The sequence below is a fragment of the Fopius arisanus genome, unplaced genomic scaffold (genome assembly GCF_000806365.1).
Source record: "Fopius arisanus strain USDA-PBARC FA_bdor unplaced genomic scaffold, ASM80636v1 scaffold00001, whole genome shotgun sequence".
Lineage (NCBI taxonomy): Eukaryota > Metazoa > Arthropoda > Insecta > Hymenoptera > Braconidae > Fopius > Fopius arisanus.
The window spans coordinates 5007086-5025676 of record NW_011887740.1 but is presented as its reverse complement, the minus strand read 5'-3'; the positions used below and the strand labels follow the sequence as shown (position 1 = coordinate 5025676).

The window sequence follows — 18591 nt, the reverse complement described above, 5'->3', positions numbered from 1 at the left end:
TTTTTTTTTGATGTTTTTGATGTTTGATACAATGGGGTAAGAGGGCGGTCTGGACTTTGGCGGCGGCTTCAGAGAGAAAATAATTTGGATGTGAAGGATTCTTCGGGTTGGGATTATCAGGACATGCTGTATCGATTTTTCTTGGTTTTTAGGGTCTGGAAATTGATCGATCGGTTGGATGGATGATTATTGGAAATTGGAACGTGGGATTTGTGGAGAGGACGAGTTGTCTTTGTTCTGGTCTGTTAGATTTGGGTGATATTAATCCTGCGAGCGGCGGGATTTGGGAAATATTGTGACTGAAGGAGCCAATAAATATGTTTTTTGGGAGATATTGGGGGTTGTTTGATGAGGGGGGAATAGAGTGGCCGAGGTTCGGTGACTGGGATATTTGGCAATATTGAGCAATAAAAGTGATTCGAGTAATTGGGGGAAGCACTAACAGGATAGGAGTGTTTTTTTTTCGGACAATGGGGGATGATTGGGGATTGGGAAGTCTTAGGGAGGCTCTGATTTTTTTTTGCACATTTTAACGATAACCTGCAGAACACTAACTTTTTTCATTCAAAAATTTAATCATATTTCCAAGCGGGTGATCTACGATTTTCGCGGTAAGAAATGGTACCTGTCAGACTCCCGGGGATTCCCAAAAAAAGGGTATCGGACAATATGTGTCAATAAAGGCACCCCGGATAATTCAGAAAATCACCTAACAGAATGTAGACGGTTTTTCCTCCCCGAGGTGGATGGATAAATGGGTATTAGGCCACCCTGAAACACCCCCGGGGCGTCTGTATGCAGATATTTTCTCGCAATAACTAAGTCTGAAAACGTTGTGGTACATGCAACAATGGCGTTTAACGAGAGCATGTGTCCTGAATGAAAGTACAGAGGAGTGAGTGGTGACCCAACGACGAGGGATTATCCCCTGCAGATTATCGCCGGTGTAAATTTCTTTGCCCAGATCCTCATGACCGGGATCTAACTTCACTGGCGTCATCATTTTAGGAAAGACCAGGGGAGTATTCGGGGTATTCTACAATAACCTCTAGCTCACTGGCAACTTTGCCCTGCACCCGATTAAACAGCGAAAAGGAGAGGTACAGAGAGATGGGAGGGCAAAGCCCTGAATACGCAGATGTTGACGTGAGAGTAAACGTGAATTCTTGATTGCGGAAATGAAGCGCCCGACGTGAACACGGTGTAGGTTTGTTGGGAGGGGGTGGAGAATTCTCGAATGAGACCATTGCTCGTTGAATTAATTGGACGTAGCGCGGATGAGTTCGGAGTCAAAGTGAGCCGAAACAATTCTACGATTCTCAGTGAAGAATCGAAGTTTCAAGTTTTCAGCGAGTTTTCATTGTTTGAATTTCACCAACTAGCCGTAGCCCTTTATTTTTGGAAAGATTATCGATGGAGGATTATCCTTTGTTGCAGCTTACGACGAGGACCCGGAGCTAACGTGCAGGATGCCAGTGGATACTCAGCACTGCATCATGCTGCATTAAATGGCCACAAGTAATGAATCACAATTTTATAATAATTCAATCTACTTATTATTTTATGGCGATATTAAAAAATAATTGATGGATTGATGAATTTTAGAGATGTTGTGAAGATTCTACTTCAGTATGAGGCATCGACGAATGTTGTCGATGCCAAAGGCTCATCACCACTTCATTTGGCAGCGTGGGCTGGTGATGCTGATATCGTTCGTTTAATTCTGAGTCAAGGGCCATCCGTACCAAATGTCAATCTCGCCGTACGTCATTGTCAATTCACCATTGAATTATTTACCAAAATATTTGTTTCAATTTTTCAGTGAATATGACTATTATTTTTTTTGCAGACAAAGGACAATGAAACGGCTCTACACTGTGCCGCACAGTATGGCCATACGGAAGTCGTGTCACAGCTGCTGCAGTACGGATGTGATCCCAGTATCCGTAACAGCCGGGGCGAGTCTGCACTCGATCTCGCAGCACAATATGGCAGGTAGATAGCTGAGATAAAAAATGAAAGTTTATGAAGAGATATGTCATTCTGAATGGATCATCCAAATAAATCTATAAATATGATCAATCCCAGAAGAACTCAACGATTTAACTCTATTATTCCCATTACATTTAATTTCACCTAGAGTTGAATAATTCGTGCTGAATAACTGATGATTTACAGACTAGAGACTGTTCAACTACTGGTTAGAACTCATCCCGAGTTGATCGAGCCCCTGAGATGTTCTTCCTCATCCTTGATCTTCCCTCATACGCCCCTGCATTTGGCATCACGAAATGGTCACAGGTGAGTTATTACTTTTACTCGATAACTGACAAATTAATATCACTCGAGATATTGAATAGCTCGTGATATGGATTTAGCTTGACAATTGCTTGACAATGAATAGACGTTTGTAATACGTTGAGGGCCATGGCCAGCCCTCATTTGTACCCCGTGTTAGACCTTTCGTATAACTACGACGAGCCATTTGCAGTGGCCCCCCACCGATTAGAGCCAATCAGACAGCACACCGTTGCATAATCCCGTTTCAGTTCGATATATACTGGGCTTTCACATACATATGGACAAGAGGATGGGCTTGCTGGTAGCAGTTAGTCCATAGTACTGTATTAACATGGCCACGCCAACCGCTCAGGGGTCACCCCAGCTATCCTGTGTATCTCCCTCTCATTTTACACACCCCTCCTCTTCATTCCCTCTTGCCCTTCAGCCCTTTGCTATATAGATGTACCTATAACAGCCATCCGTGCGAATGCCTGATCGCTTTCCTATTACGCGAATCGTATTAGACACGAGACGTTGCATGTTGTCGACCTAAGATATTGCCTGATAAGGGACCAGGGGGACAAATCTTCGAGGGGTTAATCCTCCATACCCCGCATGCCTCGACGACATACCTATTACTGTAATAGATTTCGTGAGGTAACTTGTTAGCCTAGCAAATATCAATTTTAGGAAATATTGTTTTCGCATGAATTTCGAATGCCAGTCTTTGGGAATTTGTCTTTTCAATGGATCTTAAATATCTATAAATGGATCAATGAAAATTATTATATATTATAATAAATATATTATTGATTAAAATTCAAAGACGAAAAGAGAAATTACTGTCAATCATTAAAAATGTGCACGGAGTACACGGAGAGGAAAACATTGGGAACAGTGGGAAAAGTGAAAAGTCTTATAGGTAGGAAAATTTGGGAATCAGTTCTATAAAATTTACTGCGCCATTTTATTTTTATTCAAGTGAAATTGGTACTCACGACCTCTGATATGTCAGGCGAAGGATCTTACTCATACGCCAGAGGTTTGCTATTGTTATTGTGTCGAATGGCTGACCGTCTCTACTTGTTTACAAGAGATCGAACGCACGCTCCGCCCCCGTCATTTGATTCCGTTGTGTTGATGATGACAAAGCCAATTGACCAATGAGAGAAGAGTTTTATTCGGAATGGCCAATAAGAAATAGAGTTGCGCGTGAAAAGATCGGATGATTCCCGATAAAAATTATTGAAATCATTCTTCAGCGCACGATTACGTGACTACTCACGTCCTCTTTCCTGTTTTTTTCTCTCCGTGTATGATCCCACGTTCCTCTGAAATCTGCACACAAAAAAAAGCGTCAAAGGCATAAAAGATTATGCATCAGTAAATCCTCCAATATCCACTCCTGATTATGCAAAATGAATAGCCAAAAACGAAATCACTTTTTTTCTGAAATGAAAGCGCGGTGAATACCCAATAACATGACCATCGAAATCCGCTCTCACCCCGCCACCCCCTGATAAACGAAATGGCCGTGTTATGTTAGCATCACCATTTAATCTTCCGTTTTAAGCCTTTAGAATAATCTCGGGTTATACCAGGAATTTAAATTGTTGGAAATTGAAATTGCCGCGAAACAACCAACAATGTTACATTGTAATCGCGACCCATCCCCCGTATCATCGCCTTCTCCCTCATGTTTTTCCCACGCACAGTGTTTTTGTCCTGGCAATAACGCGTTTGCCTCTATACGTCGAATGCCAATAATCGTTTCAACAACGCCTCGACTATAATGCTATGATCGCATTTCGCCACAGACGAATGAATTCCCCAGCATTTCCCAGTTCGAATGCCGAGTGAGAGACAAATACAGCCATCCTAAGCCCCAATATCTCTGTCACACAACTCCAAACCGCTGACATTTTATCATGCCGAACTTTGGTTAAATAACGGCTGGTGCGTGATCTTTTTTTCTTTGCAAATAATGGAGAGGGAAATTGCATTAAAAGCGCATTTGTAAAATCCCGTTGAGTGTGTAGGTGTGATGAAACATGACTGGTTCTGTAAAAAAAAAAAATGGTGAAAGGGGTGGAAGAGGGATGAGGAATGATGGAGAGGGTAGGGAGGGTTGTTGTCCATACGCACGTGCGTGAAAATCTGAACGCCTATGGGTACCTCTGGGCAATGGGATTTCATGGGCATTGGGGATTGCCATGACCAAAATTTCACCAACGAAATAGACAAAGAGGGAAAATATATACTGAAGGGGTGGCGGTGGGTGGTGAGCACCACCAGGCGGGGTAATGTCAATTATCGGATTCAATATCTCTGCTCTCGGTAAGCCAGTACAAATACCCCTATGGTACGGTAATAACAACATAGGTGCATTGCGAATCCGATCTCACCGGCTTCAATCCTATCTGGCGATGGATGGCTGCCGCTACCGCTGCTTGATTCACTGGGCCCTCCCTTTTCCCTCTATATATGGCTCATCCCCACGGCATTATATTCCAAACTCTATGTACTATATGTAGAGTTATTTTCCTGTGGTTTCTCTCTTGCTCCCTGCATTCCAATACAAATCGTGAATTTCTGTCCTTTACTTTATCGTGGAGCTTCGCCCAGTGGCAGAATCGTACCGGCAACAGGAATATTTCTGTATGCATAACGTCGGCTGTATTTTGATATAGAATCGTCCGAGAAATTGATTCTGCTGGGTGGGACATGTTATCACAACGTCAGATTGTCTTGATGATATCAGGACTTTTTTGAATTATTCATAAATCGAGTGTAGCTACTTAGAGGGGAAATTGGTGAATAAAAAATTGGAAAGTCAAGACTGATCGGTAATTACATCGACGTACAATGTTTATCAGCTGAATAAATTACTCATGTTTAGTTTGGAATTTATTTGAGAGACAAGTAGGGTGACCATAAAATGATAAAATAAAATTTACAGGGCTGTGGTTGAGGTGTTACTGGCATCCGGGGTGGATGTCAACACACGCACCTCAGCAGGTACTGCTATGCATGAAGCAGCCCTGTGTGGGAAAATGGAGGTGGTAAGGGCACTTTTGGATCGTGGAGTGGATCTTGGTATTCGCGATTCGAGGCATAACACAGTTTTGGATTTACTTGGACAATTTCCACCTCATGTTACACACGATATCACCGCAGTGATAAAACGTAAGTATATTCTGTTATCGAATTACGAACCCTTGGGTTCATTTTTTTATCTAATCACAATTTTTTTCAAGGACATCGATCGTCTTCCGGAGTGGAGAGTGATGCGGACAGTGAAAATTTACCACCGATACCAGTCCAGGGCAATGACTCACTGGGTAGCCCCTATGAGAATGTTCGTCCTGGCGATGATTTATCTCCTGGTGAAGGATCGTCACCCACACAGTGGCAATTTTACCACAAACCTCGGGACGAGGATCGCCGAGTTTCCGGTACATCTGTCATGTCTTTGTAAGTTTTCAAAACTCTCATATCTTTCATATCATATTCGTAATCATTTTAACAATACCTTTCACACCGAGAGAAATATGAACTTTGTGGTGGAATAATTATCTGCACTCCTAATTACATCTCCATTGAGATGTTCCGGTTATCATCAATAATTCAGCCCTTATGACGTACAAGGCACTGACCATAAAAATTCTTCAAGTGAAATTAACATGCTACAAGTTAATGTATATTAAAATTTGCATTTAAAATGTACAGATTTTCTCGTGGCTCGTAAATTGACGTGACAGATATTTTTTCTCTCTGTGGTTTCGTCAATGTCAGTCTTCACAATGTCTAGGAATCGAAATAACGGAGAAATATATAGGAGTGAATATAGAGACTTTGTAAGAGCCGTAAGATCTGCGAAAAAAAAAATTCTCATGATAATTTCGCCATCTCTGGAAGGCTGCGGTACAATTGACTTCAGTTATTTACGTATTTCGTCACTGAATGACAACTCATGTCTTTCGTCCATTTTCCATTGAAAGACATCTCTCATTTAATCTTTCTCACCCTGTTATGTCTTGTTTTTATTGGTTTCTCTGGAAGCATCTGGAAGCTGTATTACCTATAACACGTGATTTCCTCAGTGAAGGCCATCACTTTTTTATACGTTTACATTTAAACATGTGAAATATGTTAAAAAAAAGGAATTAACACTTATTGTTTTTTTCCAATGCATTTTGTAACATAAAATCATCGTAAAATATGCGACAGAATCATTCCACCTACGGAGTACATTATTCTCTCAGTGAAATAACTCAATATGAAACGTCTACATTCATAAATAAACAAGCACCATACATCACCCTAATTACAATACCAAGAACCCCTCGGATTCTATACCTCCGAGTCTCGCGAGAATGTAATTAAGAACAATGCCCGAGGTAAGAATCACACCGTCAGCCAAATGAATGCATCAAGCAAAATCACGACAATTTCAACAACAGTACGAAATCCCCCATTTCATTACAATTCGCGCTGGTTTTATGCAGTGTGTCACGGTTACTGAGCATACTCAAAAAAAAAAAATTGGAGCAGACAAAAAAAGACTAGCCAAGAAAATAAAACCGCGTATCTCTTGACAAAGGCGTATCGACCATCTCTCAGCAAAATTCACCTCCACTCTTTTTCTCTTACATTTCGCTCTTTCTTCAACTAAAAATTCTGAGCGAAATTGTGAGGTTGATACACGGAGAGAAATACAGGGAAATAATTGTGGCCTGGATGATTTCAGTCTTTTTTATATAAAATCATTTATTATTTGCTCCGGAAAATTTGGGGTATTTTCCCGTTTTTTTTTTTTTGACTCCTCAAAATTACACAGTTCCAATTTACACGCGTACAACCAAATAAAAGGGATGTCACAATAAAAAAAATAGATCCTTGCCGGACATGCCAGAGGTCGTGAGTTCAAATCTCACTTGAATAAAAAAAAAAGGATACAGTAATTATTACGGAGCTGATTCTTGAATTTTCGTACCCACGATATTTACGTTTAAAACATGAATTTTTACGGAACTCCTCACGAATCATTTCCAATATTTTTCTCTCCGTGTATTTTGTGGGTATCAACACGTCGATATGGACTCCCCCGAAATCCCGGGCGTTTTGCGTTTAATACAGGAGATGTGGGCAAACAAAAGCACAGATGTAGACCGAGCCACATGATCATAACGGTTGAGGAGGAGTTTGAGGGAGATGGAAATATCAAAATGAGGGACGTGAGGAGAGGAGGTGAATGCTGGAAGGTGCAGGAATAACCGTGTGGCATAACGCTTCTCTGGATTGGGTGAGTGGATTCAGAGGGGTGGGCAAGGGTGAGGGGTGAATTCTGGTGGATGACTTGGGGGATGGATGGGGTGAAGAGGTGGTGTAGCTCCAGCGCGTTAAGCACCGCTTGGCTTGGTTTAATTTTCCTGATGTAGGCAGGGTGGATGGTTGAAGTCCGTGGGTGTACGCCTCGGGGTCACCCTCTGCACTGGTACAAACTATGAAGGGGGGGCTCTCTCGATTTGCCACTGCTTGAAACCTCACTGGCCAGGACCAACCAGCTTCCCTTCATACCACCTTTTCTATCCCCGCGTTACCATTGAATGTTTGACGCTGTTGGCCCGGTACCACCGCCTCGAGATGAATCCATCATGTTAAACAATGTAAATTTTACCTCCTTCTCAGCCCAAAACTCAACCATTTTTTATCAACGAGTAGTTATTTTTTTCCGTCAATTCTGGAAATTTCGGGAATTTTTCGATGCCAGTGACTTGGGGGAATTTATTTTGATAAAACAATTGTCAGTTGTTCTGTGTGAGGGCTAAGTAATTGCGAGTAATTTAAAATAATTGACGAAATGTTCAGGCATTTCAGTGATGACCAGCTGGGTGCCCAGGGAGTTGGGCAGATGAACGATGATTACTCTGATCCAAGCTCGCTGTTTGATAGTGTACTATTGTCAATGTCTGATACAATGACCTCAATTAATACATTCACAAGCTCCGATCGAACACCCGATGAAAGACTGTTTAACACATCTACCAACACAACACCAGTAACATCTGGTGACACCCTACGGTATGAACACATAGATGGAACAAGTGCTTATTATTTCATAACAAAACAGATCATCGCCAGATTTTTATTCATTTGGATTTAGCTGTTTGAGTATCAAAGTCTTGAGTTATGAGCATTCGGTGTGGATTAGCGCGCTTGCTTCATCAGAGATAGTTTTTCAATATTTTTAAATATTTCATTGAACTTTTATGATGCCGCCGAGATCATTTGCTGGGTCAATTGAGCGATTAATGATAAATTTTAATGTTTGGCTGTTCAGGGGGTCTGACAGCGGTCTCTATCAAACACCACCGGTGCCTCGTTGCACAGAGGGTAGTTATGCCTCGGAGGATCTGTCCTTGACATTGCCCCCGGGACTGAGTGGAAGGGAGTCAGACCAATTGAGTGTCTCCTCCTCGTCCAGTATTGGTGGATCAAGCCGAAGGGACAGGCGTTGTTTGCCAAATGATTCTTGTGCCCCTGGTATATATTTGCCAATGGCACCTCTGTCGAGCTCTCTCCACAGTTCCGCATCCAACAGCAAAGTCTCAGTAAGTCTCACTTTCACCGAGTTCTTGTCCAAACCTCCACAATCCTTTTGTTCAATTCTTTAAAAAATTTATGGAAATTAAAGGTATAGTTTAGTTCTGCAAGATTATGATTGTTCTTTTCAGCCAACTCCACCGAAAAAGCCACCCCGAAGAAACCTATCAGTATCTCCAACACATCTCCAAACCCAGATGTCATTATCCGCCGATTGTTCACTGGGTCCAAGCAATTACGAGTATTTATTTTTGGCAAGAAGTGGAGCAAGGAGTCACATAGATCTTGAGACCCTTCAGTCCCGCAGGGATCACTTACGTCACGTAACAAGAAGTGTAGATCAATACGTGGACATGAAGGCTCGTTACAGCGATGGTAACAAACGGCCAGAGGTCGAGCCAGTGGCAGTTACAGCAGTCTACGGTGATAAGCTCATCAAACTGCAAAATCCACGGCGAAAGCTACGTCGACACGCTGAACGAGCTTACGAGAATTATGACTTTGAGAATACTCCAGGTGTTGATGTATCTCCCTGCAGTGAGAGTGCGGTATCCCATGACCAGACGTTCGTATCAAATGCATTTCTGACGCTGAAGTCCTCACAGGAGAGTTTACTCGATGATAAACGTGAAGGTGATGGACAATTGCTCACAGAAGCAACTGACAAAAGATTGAAGCGCGTTCAGATGCTAATCCCAACAAGTCCAACACACTACATTCAACCACCGACACCGGACCATCCACCTCCGTCCGCGTTGCAAGCTGAGAAATCAATCCACGAGAGAATTCGTCCGCTGAGTCAAGTGAGTAATGTAAAACATTCAAATACACCAGATTATTTGACAAGAGCTCAGAGAGATATTCATATCCTTTGTGCGATTTTTATCTACTCCCACGGTGTCATACATCGTTCAAATAAATGCCCCGCGATGTGTAAAACTTGAAGCGCCGCCCAATTTCTCTCGGTAGAATAGCTCTCGAGTTCGGTGCGCATGTATCCTCCAACGGTGAAGTGAATCTCACTATCAAACCCGTTGAAACTGATGTATAATCCACTGGGAGAAAGTCTTCAAGTTCTTTGTAAGATTTCGGTGCGCAGTTTGACCCATAAAATTCAAAGTCATTTAACTCAAAGATCTCAGATAAACTCAGGTAATCATAAAATAACTTAAATTCTCTCTAATGAATTGAAGATTATTCAGAATCAAGCGGTAATGGTGGGATCCGATGAAAAATGATGCATGAAGAGAGAAAAATATAAAAATTCCACTGGAGTTGAACAGACGATAAACAGCAGTGGATAGAATGGAGCTCTGCCTTTAATATATAAGCATCGTGTTTGATCTGTGATGCGATTTACAAGGGGGAGGTGTGGAGGGATATCCTCCTCCTCGTGCTACCACCCACTTCTTCTTGGAAGCCGGTTGGATTCACCCGTTTGCCGTGTCATCCTGTGATCGTTCTGGTGTGTTCAACCCATATATAACCCCATCCTCCTCAACCACTCGAGCCAACGTCTTCTCCTCGTTTCTCATCGTGTATATATCCCAAAAGGGGCATCACTGACTCCTCTGAATATCCATAACACATCCTCCTCGAAATCAGACTGCCGTATATCCCTGTATCGTTATATAGATACCTCCACAGTGTCTCTTACCTCCTTTCATATGTGCATTCCCGCAATCCTGCTCTTTCGCGTTGAGCCTTCGACACGCTTCACAAAATATTGCACAGTGAATATCTCGTCCCCTGTCCTCACCGCTTTCACCAAAGCAACTGCCATGCTCGTCTTCCTTGGCTTTTCCACCTTATTCCCCTTCAACGGAGGGCCTATTTCATCTTTCTGTGTCTGGGGGATGTACATAACTGCAAATATGTTTGATGCTCGCCAAATGCTTTTGCTAGGGTTATCCTTAAGGACGTGTGTGCCATTTCCACACAACGTGAAATGATCATCGATGTGTTTGCATCTCTGGTGATGGTTCTGTTTGAAGATGATGGGTGAGTTGGCAAGGGGTTGGAAACTCTTGATGTGGGCGATGAGATTTCAAATGAGATCCTCGGAATCTAGAGTACGAGGCGTTGAATTACTTCAGGCTTTCGGGGAATTTTTGTGATTGCGCACCGTACACAAAACATTTTTGCTATTTGCTATTTGTTATTTAATCTACCAATCGATCAATCGATCCGGTAATGATTTGACAATTAGGCGTTTTTAGTTGATTATTCTCGGGTTGAGCTGAAAAATTACAGCATCAAGAAGGAAACATTCGCGGAAGGTGACGAGGTAGAAATAGCTTGAAGGGGATAACCGTAATAAGATAGGGGAAAATACTGTAAAACGAGACAGAAATGGTTTCGTGATATAGGTATGCCGTGTGAAGACTAGAAAAGACAGTGGGAAAAGAGGTTGGAGGGGAAAGCTCTAGTTGTGACGCCGACGGTTGGTTGAATCTTCTTCAACCCGTCAACTTTGGCGCAACCAACGGAGCGGCAGAATGCAAGACGCTGACACCCTTTGAATAATGAAGCCTTCCGAATTCGTGGAGCCATGGAAAACATCCGTCTTGATTCCTCAGGCAACTGGTATATAGAATTCCCCCTAACTCCACAGGATTTCCTGCCTCACTTGCAAGCTCCTTCAGAAATTCTCGGGAATTTGTACCTGCGGTTTCCTTGAAATACCCTCGTATCATCTCTCCGTCTCATTCCATCATCACTGACGAGTGCTACCATCGCTTATGTTTTTCCATGTGTAGGTTAACATTTGGAGAGGGACTGAGCGCATGGTACAATTAAAATCAACGACACCAAACGTCTCTTTCACTCTGTCACTGTTGAATTTTCGTGATATCTACTCCACACCTCATCTGTGTACATCTTGTAGGTACACAGTGTGAAATCTGACGTTTTTAACGTGTGAAATATTTACGATGGAGAGACACGCAGTGAATATTTCCCTCGCTATTTATATTCACCCACTTGAAGTTTCCGGTTTTGTGATGTTTGGTTTTTCTTTTTGGCTTTCAATGTCCCGTGAGATCGACGGGAATTTCATTTCAATAAATTTGAATTGAGTGAGAATTTTTCCGGGTTCTAGCAGCTCTCATTTTCTCATGGCATGTGGTACGCTTGCATTTTTATGATTCCTCACTGGCAAGATATGTGCATCGCACACGATATTTACTTTGTCTTAATGAGATCCGTTATTTTCTTGTCAAGTGCAGTTGTGGTCAGTCAAGAATTACCGATAATCGAAGAATTTATGAGATAGCGGTGATTAATTGATTAGATTATTTGTAAACGCGATATTCTAGTAGATGAATCACGAATTTGGAATCAGATTTTAATGATAAGGAATGATTTGATCTCAACAAGTTCGAGGAGTGAAATTTTTAATGGAAAAACGAGAGATGATTTTTAAAATGTAAAAGTCGATGTGCATAAATCTGTCACAGGTTTATAAACGGCGATCTCGTGACATGGAGACAGAAATCGAGGAGGACTTGCTCCAGTTTCAACCTGGTGGATCTCTAGATGCATCTAGCGGTTCACTCTCAAGTGTATCATTGTCAGATAAGAGTATGTCCACTGACAACGTCGAGGAGTACTTCGGCGATGTGCCATTCGCAGGTAAACGTCAACATACGCTTGGCTGCACCGCATGACGCTTTTCTGATTCTGGTGTTAAATGCATACTATTTTTGTCACGTTTTTTCAATTGTCAAGGTGCAAATCATTAGTGATGTAGCTGAGGTATAAAAAAATCACAATTTATTTTGAGATTTTTCTCGAAATTACTGAGATTAGGATAAAAACAGGACGGAGATGCTTTTAAATTTGATTGATCGAGTGATTTTACTGGTCAATTAATTGAAGAACAAAGAGTCAAGTTGAACAAACGGCTTGGAATTTCCTTCGAATTTCTTTGGAATTTCTTTGGAATTTCTATGGAATTTTGAAATATTGACGATCCAAGAGCAGCTCTATCCATTCAGTAATATCCAATTGTTTTTTTATCTCTGGTTTTATCAATAATATAATGAGCCAGGCTTTCACGTAAAAATGAAACAAATTCATTTGGCTCTGGTCTATCTCGTTCTACCACTTGGCAACAAAAAATTTTTTAACGAGCAATTTTAATCGCCTCCATTGTCGTGAATTTCTCATTCGATTTTTCATCAAATGTGAAAAGCGCAGGAACAAACAAGTGGATACAAAATTATTCATCAGACCGAATTTGATATTTTTTGGCGCATATATTTTCGCATTCATTTTTTATGGCAAATATGAGGGGCGTAAAAATAGTATACATGTTTGCTGTTGCAAGTGAAAATTATACCGTCGGTATTATTGCATACAATCTTCCCTCCCAAGTTGACTGAGTGTTTTAATTTCCCTTTATCGGATTGGATATATATGAGTAATTTTAATAACCATTTGTTAACCATTGGTTTTATAATTTTTGTCGGTGCTCCGCACTGTATTATTATTGACGGATAAATAATGGAATTCTTCCCGTTATTGTTTATTTTATCGTTTCGTTTCGTATATTTTAATATTCACCATTTTAAATCAGACTGTTAATAATGCGAAAATTATTCTTTGATATTTGTCGTTAATAACGCATTGATATTCGCATGATAAGTTCTAGTGTTCAGGCAAAATTATAGTTTTTAGAGTATTGCGGACAATTGGAAGAATAAATCTGTGATGCAAATCATTACTCATATCGTGTTATTATGTTATACAATTTTAATTGTTTAAGCCAAGCCAACGGATTGATGTCACGAATTGACTTTTTCTTTTTCAATGAAATTTATTCTCACTAGTTTTAACGATTATCAGAAATTTTTATCTATTTTTATGGAAAATTATTGTAAATGCTTTCGAATTTTTTCGTCGCATAATCACATATCTCCCCTCCACATATTTTATATCGTAGCATAAATGCCATAAAATTCAATCGACAATAACTGTTGAAATTCGTATTGTTTGTACGAAATATGAGGAAGTATTAAAGCAAAGGTATTAAAAGATGACGATTATTCTCCAATAACTGGCATCGTAAATTACGTGAATTACCAGTAGATTATACGAGCTTGAATAAACATGTCGACAAGGCACAAAATAATGTTTATATTTATCGAGTTATAAAATAGATCAGGCTATCTATGAATTGGGTGAATATTTCACGACTACTTGTTATAGTTTTTAAGGGATTTATAGTGCATTATATATAACACTGTTGTTTTTTTTCTTTTTTTGCCAATAAATATTATCGCCATGTATGCAATCGTCTTGATTTATTTTTGCGCTTTACATTCATTGAGTTTTATGTTTTTTTTTTTAATGCTTTCGGCGTGATTGTATCTTTACTAGGATTATGAGGATGTGAAAATGAATAAATATATTCATCATTCGAGCGATGGAATTTATTTGGAATTTTGCACGAGAAAAAAGGATAAAGCCCGCTGTACATCCAGTGCCAACATTAAATGGGATTTTTGTCATTCCTCAATGGCTTTATTCTTACGTTTTGTTTTCGTTATTTCATTTTTTAGCTGAGTGTCCTTGTTTTCTGCATGCAACATTATTTAATGTAATCAAGGTAAGAGGCACATTATTCATTGATTTATTCAATTCTTCAATTAACCCACAACCTATTAAATGCGTGTCATTCTTGCAAATTACTCGCAAGTGTTACAATGAGAGGTTGCAATGATGTAGAGCAAGGTGATAACCAGTGACTTGTCTTTTCCCACAATTGTTGAGGGACTCCATTGAAACGAGAATAGAAAGACAAAATATAATTAAGAAAAACTGTGAAAGTTGGGACAATTAAAGCAGTCACAGACAAATGAATGCGATTAACCGAACTGTAGCGAACTTTCGTAATAAATTTTTTCATTAGAGCTCAACGGACGTAAACGGAAGAATTAACCGAATGTTATAATTTTATTCTTGTGGCATTTATTTATTTTTAACATTTCATTCTGCACCAAAATAATATACAATCCCCGAGACGATTCCAATCAACCCATTTAATGGAAATATCTAAACAAAATAATTAAAGGCTATCCATAATTCGCCGTTGACCCCCGGCCCATAATTGAAAGCTGAATTACGACTCCGATAAGATTATCCCGGGTGCAAAACCGACGATCTGCATCTGTACTTTCCGATAATAAAATGACCAGTGAATTTCTCCTCCAGCCGATGGTTAACTGTCGACTAGAAACCGGTGAAATACAAATGTCCCACATGGAGGAAACAACCTTTTGCAAAAACGCTATCTCCCACGTTTATCTCCCAAGTAAGTGATAAATAAATCGCATGCAACAGCCGGCGGTTTTCTTATCAGTTGAGTAAAGGTGGGGATGTCTCAGGTATCACATTGCCGGGTGGAAAGGAAAAAAAAAAAGAATTCTAGTGCATTTAGTGGACATTTATCTACCAGTGGATACATCTTCCCCATTCGAACTCTCACCGCATTCTCCCCAGACGGTAATCCATATTCATTATTTGTATTTCATTGTTTATTCCTGATATCAGAAGTGAACTCTTCGTGGTGGTCACACAGTGGTGACATCATGTAGGAATGCGTGGTGTGTGAGACATGAGTCATACGACTTTATTTCGTTTTCGTTTCCCTCTCCCATTATTTTCCCTTCTTTTTGTGTCTAATGCGACCGCTTGTGTTGATCTCTTGATTGAGGATGACGACGGAGTTGAAAAAATATTGTGAAAAAAAAAGAATAAATAAATAAACGCGCGGTTTAACAAATGTGTACACAATGTGGAAGGGTCATATTTGTAGAGAGCATTATGCGCTTAACGAGAGATCTTCCGTTTAGTTTTTTTAATTCTTTTTTTTTTGTGATATAATCACTTGTCATGCATCTTGGATTGCTTTCTGGGTAGTGGAGAATTGATTAGTCACTGGGTTCGACGAGATTACGCTTGAATTCTCGTTGTCGATTCCCATTGATGAAACTTTTTTCCAAATAAAAAATCAAATCTCCAGATTTCTAGATTAGTTTATTTAATTAATGGAGTAGATTTCATCGGGAAATTTATCAACGAAGGGTTGTATTATCCTCAATCGTCTAATGAACTCTCATAACAAGTGTAAATAAATAGGGCCATTTGATTCTCCTCGCATTCGTCGTATTTACTCATAATATTAACCGGTTTTTCATGGGATCAGCTATAGCCTATAGCCTGCACGAGATAAACTCAATTATCCCATATTTTTATTATTGACGATCATTGGTTCAGTGGCTTTTTGTGCAATGATATGAATTATTACCGCGTATTGTAATACATATGTGGGCTCTACTCATGAGTTTATTGGATCAGAGAATGGGTATTGAAGTTGTTCCCCCTCTACTTGATGGTGTGTGTACTCAGGGCAATTCGCCTTGTCAGCTGTATATTCATCGCAACATCACGTTCCATTCTCTGTTACCAGGACAGCTTCTTATTTTTCAACACGATTTTTATTTATTACGAGAATTGTCGCCCGATGCCGAGAAACTAATAAAAAAAAAGCCAAACCGATATCGTGCAGTTGATATTTTACGGGTAAACCTAGCTCTCGAAAATTTTTTTACCTAGCCTAGACTCCCACTTTTCCACTCGACCTGACAATTCGAAAATGAGGGATCCCCTCATGAATCATCCTAGAAGATATCTGTCACGACCTGCCTAATTTCGAAATCTATGACGCGGAGCCCTGAGGAAAAACATTGAATGCCTTCACAATGGCAAGTGGTATTCCCCCACCACCTGTTCCTCGAGTGCCCCTCTCAGTCCCCGATAATTGGCTGCGGGGCCCGAACAAGTCTGGGGTCATATCGAATGCACAGTAGTTCCTATCGCGTCGTTCCACCGACAACGGTCTCGTGAAAAATTCAAACACCCAAGTAGAAGTGCTACCTAGGGCAGTGGGTAAATTCGTTACCTCACGTGCGCAAGGTTTCGAGTTCGAATCCCGGGTGGGTCAAGAACAGTGAGGCCCACTTTGGACTTTAAATTTTAAAGTCCAAGTCATATTTGCGAGTGCAAGCTGAAAAGGTACTCAATGTTATTTATAAACGAGAAAAAAGGCCCACCTAGTGAACCCACAACTTTGACCCACTCCCCTCTCTGCCACATCCTCATCACCTTGTCCGTTCACTCACGACTGAACTGAGGAGTCACTCCGGTTTTCCTCCTCAGTCAACAATCGTATGCGTTAGTGTGTGTCCAGTTCTTGTGGAGGCACTCGAGAGAACCAACTCTCCCCGGCAACGAATTAGTCGTATCGTTAACTGGCTTCGCGCCATCATCTGTCCCATGCGATAACTATAAAGCCGTTTTGTGTACCAGTAATGTTAAATTATTTTCGACTGTTCCACACACGTTTTACATTGAAGAACTTTTAAAATCCCGGATTTACAGTCGAATTTCACCCGGAGCTGTTGAGTTAGGTTTCGTTTCGTTTGTGTTGTGTGACGAACAAGTGGTGAGGACTCGAGTTTTAAGGATTTCCAGATAGTCATTATAGAATCAGCCAATATTGGTAAGAGAATATAATTTCTTAAATTTTTTAAATATTTTTAGATTAGATTAGAGAGTTAGGGGGAAAGTCAGAAGACTTAATGTTTTTCAATTACAATTTCCCTCCAAATGAGATTATTATGATTTTATTGGCCTAATATACTCGAGATTGAAATCCCTGATTCCTCTCGAAGTATCGAATATCCGAGGGGGAACTTTCCATTGTTGAAATTCGGTTCTGTTTCGTTATGAGGCTAATAGTTAGGAAATACTTGTGGGTTTTATACAGTGTTATAAAATCCGAGTATAGTGTTTCGAGTGCATTGTCGATGGAGAAAAAAGGAAGGAACCACTGTATTAGTGGCAGTGGGCACGAGGGGAAGCTAAAAACGCAATACAACTGGTTGTGGGACGTGGGTTTTGTAATTCGAACTCGAATGCAGGTGCCAGGGTTTGTGGTGCCATGTGCCCCTGTTTCTCGCATACGCACCTTTCATTAATTTATTGTGGTCAAAATTGGGGGAGAATATGTACCTGACACATTCATCTGCTCGTGCCTTTGCCGACTTCATTGCCGTTGGCTAAACGACAGTCAAAAATTGGGGATAAAATTCGAGAGAGAAAGATAATTGTTGGATTGTACACAGATAATGATGATGACATCCATCTTGTCGGAAATTACATGGGGGAATTCTCATTTCTGTAAACAAACAGTGGGTAACGTACTTGAATAAATATTATTTCAGTAGGAGACAGGAGGGCAATTTAAATGCGTCAGACTTTTTTCTCAAAGGTTCAAACCTCAATCCATCTCTTAATCAAATGGAATATTTTTTAAACACACATTTTTTCCTGCCATGATCCTCCCATCTCCCATGAACATTGGAGTTATAAATTTTTTATTGATTATTTTTCTAGAAATTTTATTGTCCTCTTCATCTTTCGGGATAGTTAACAAAAATCAAAATGAAAGAGTCTAAAAATTGAAATAAAATTTCCAAGTTTTATTTCCGAATTTTTATCGGTGGATAAATTATTCTCTTCCGGTACTCGTGAAGTCAGTGAGGTGACCATGAAGACAATGCATAACCGTTGAGACAACGGAAATACAAATACTAAAGGTTCATGTCACGTGTGCGGTGAGTACGTTAGTCTTTT

At 40.3% G+C, this 18591-nt stretch overlaps 2 protein-coding genes across 5 annotated transcripts in view; one reads left to right on the top strand and one right to left on the bottom strand.

Annotated features, from left to right (window-relative positions):
* Positions 1–18591, top strand: part of LOC105264552 (ankyrin repeat and SAM domain-containing protein 1A) — a 34923-nt gene that overhangs the window by 4184 nt on the left and 12148 nt on the right. For 3 of the 4 annotated variants that reach the window (XM_011301505.1, XM_011301510.1, XM_011301497.1), the window contains 10 exons: positions 1438–1518; positions 1606–1762; positions 1850–1995; positions 2179–2301; positions 5243–5469; positions 5541–5757; positions 8155–8367; positions 8627–8897; positions 9021–9692; positions 12348–12522. In XM_011301505.1, coding sequence (XP_011299807.1) covers positions 1438–1518; positions 1606–1762; positions 1850–1995; positions 2179–2301; positions 5243–5469; positions 5541–5757; positions 8155–8367; positions 8627–8897; positions 9021–9692; positions 12348–12522 — 2282 coding nt within the window. The remainder of the gene's footprint in view (positions 1–1437; positions 1519–1605; positions 1763–1849; positions 1996–2178; positions 2302–5242; positions 5470–5540; positions 5758–8154; positions 8368–8626; positions 8898–9020; positions 9693–12347; positions 12523–18591) is intronic. The other variant, XM_011301519.1, reaches the window with a different exon arrangement.
* Positions 3536–18591, bottom strand: part of LOC105264587 (tetratricopeptide repeat protein 5) — an 81035-nt gene continuing 65979 nt past the window's right edge. The window contains exon 9 of the mRNA XM_011301598.1: positions 3536–3621. The gene's annotated coding sequence lies outside the window, so the exon portion shown is untranslated. The remainder of the gene's footprint in view (positions 3622–18591) is intronic.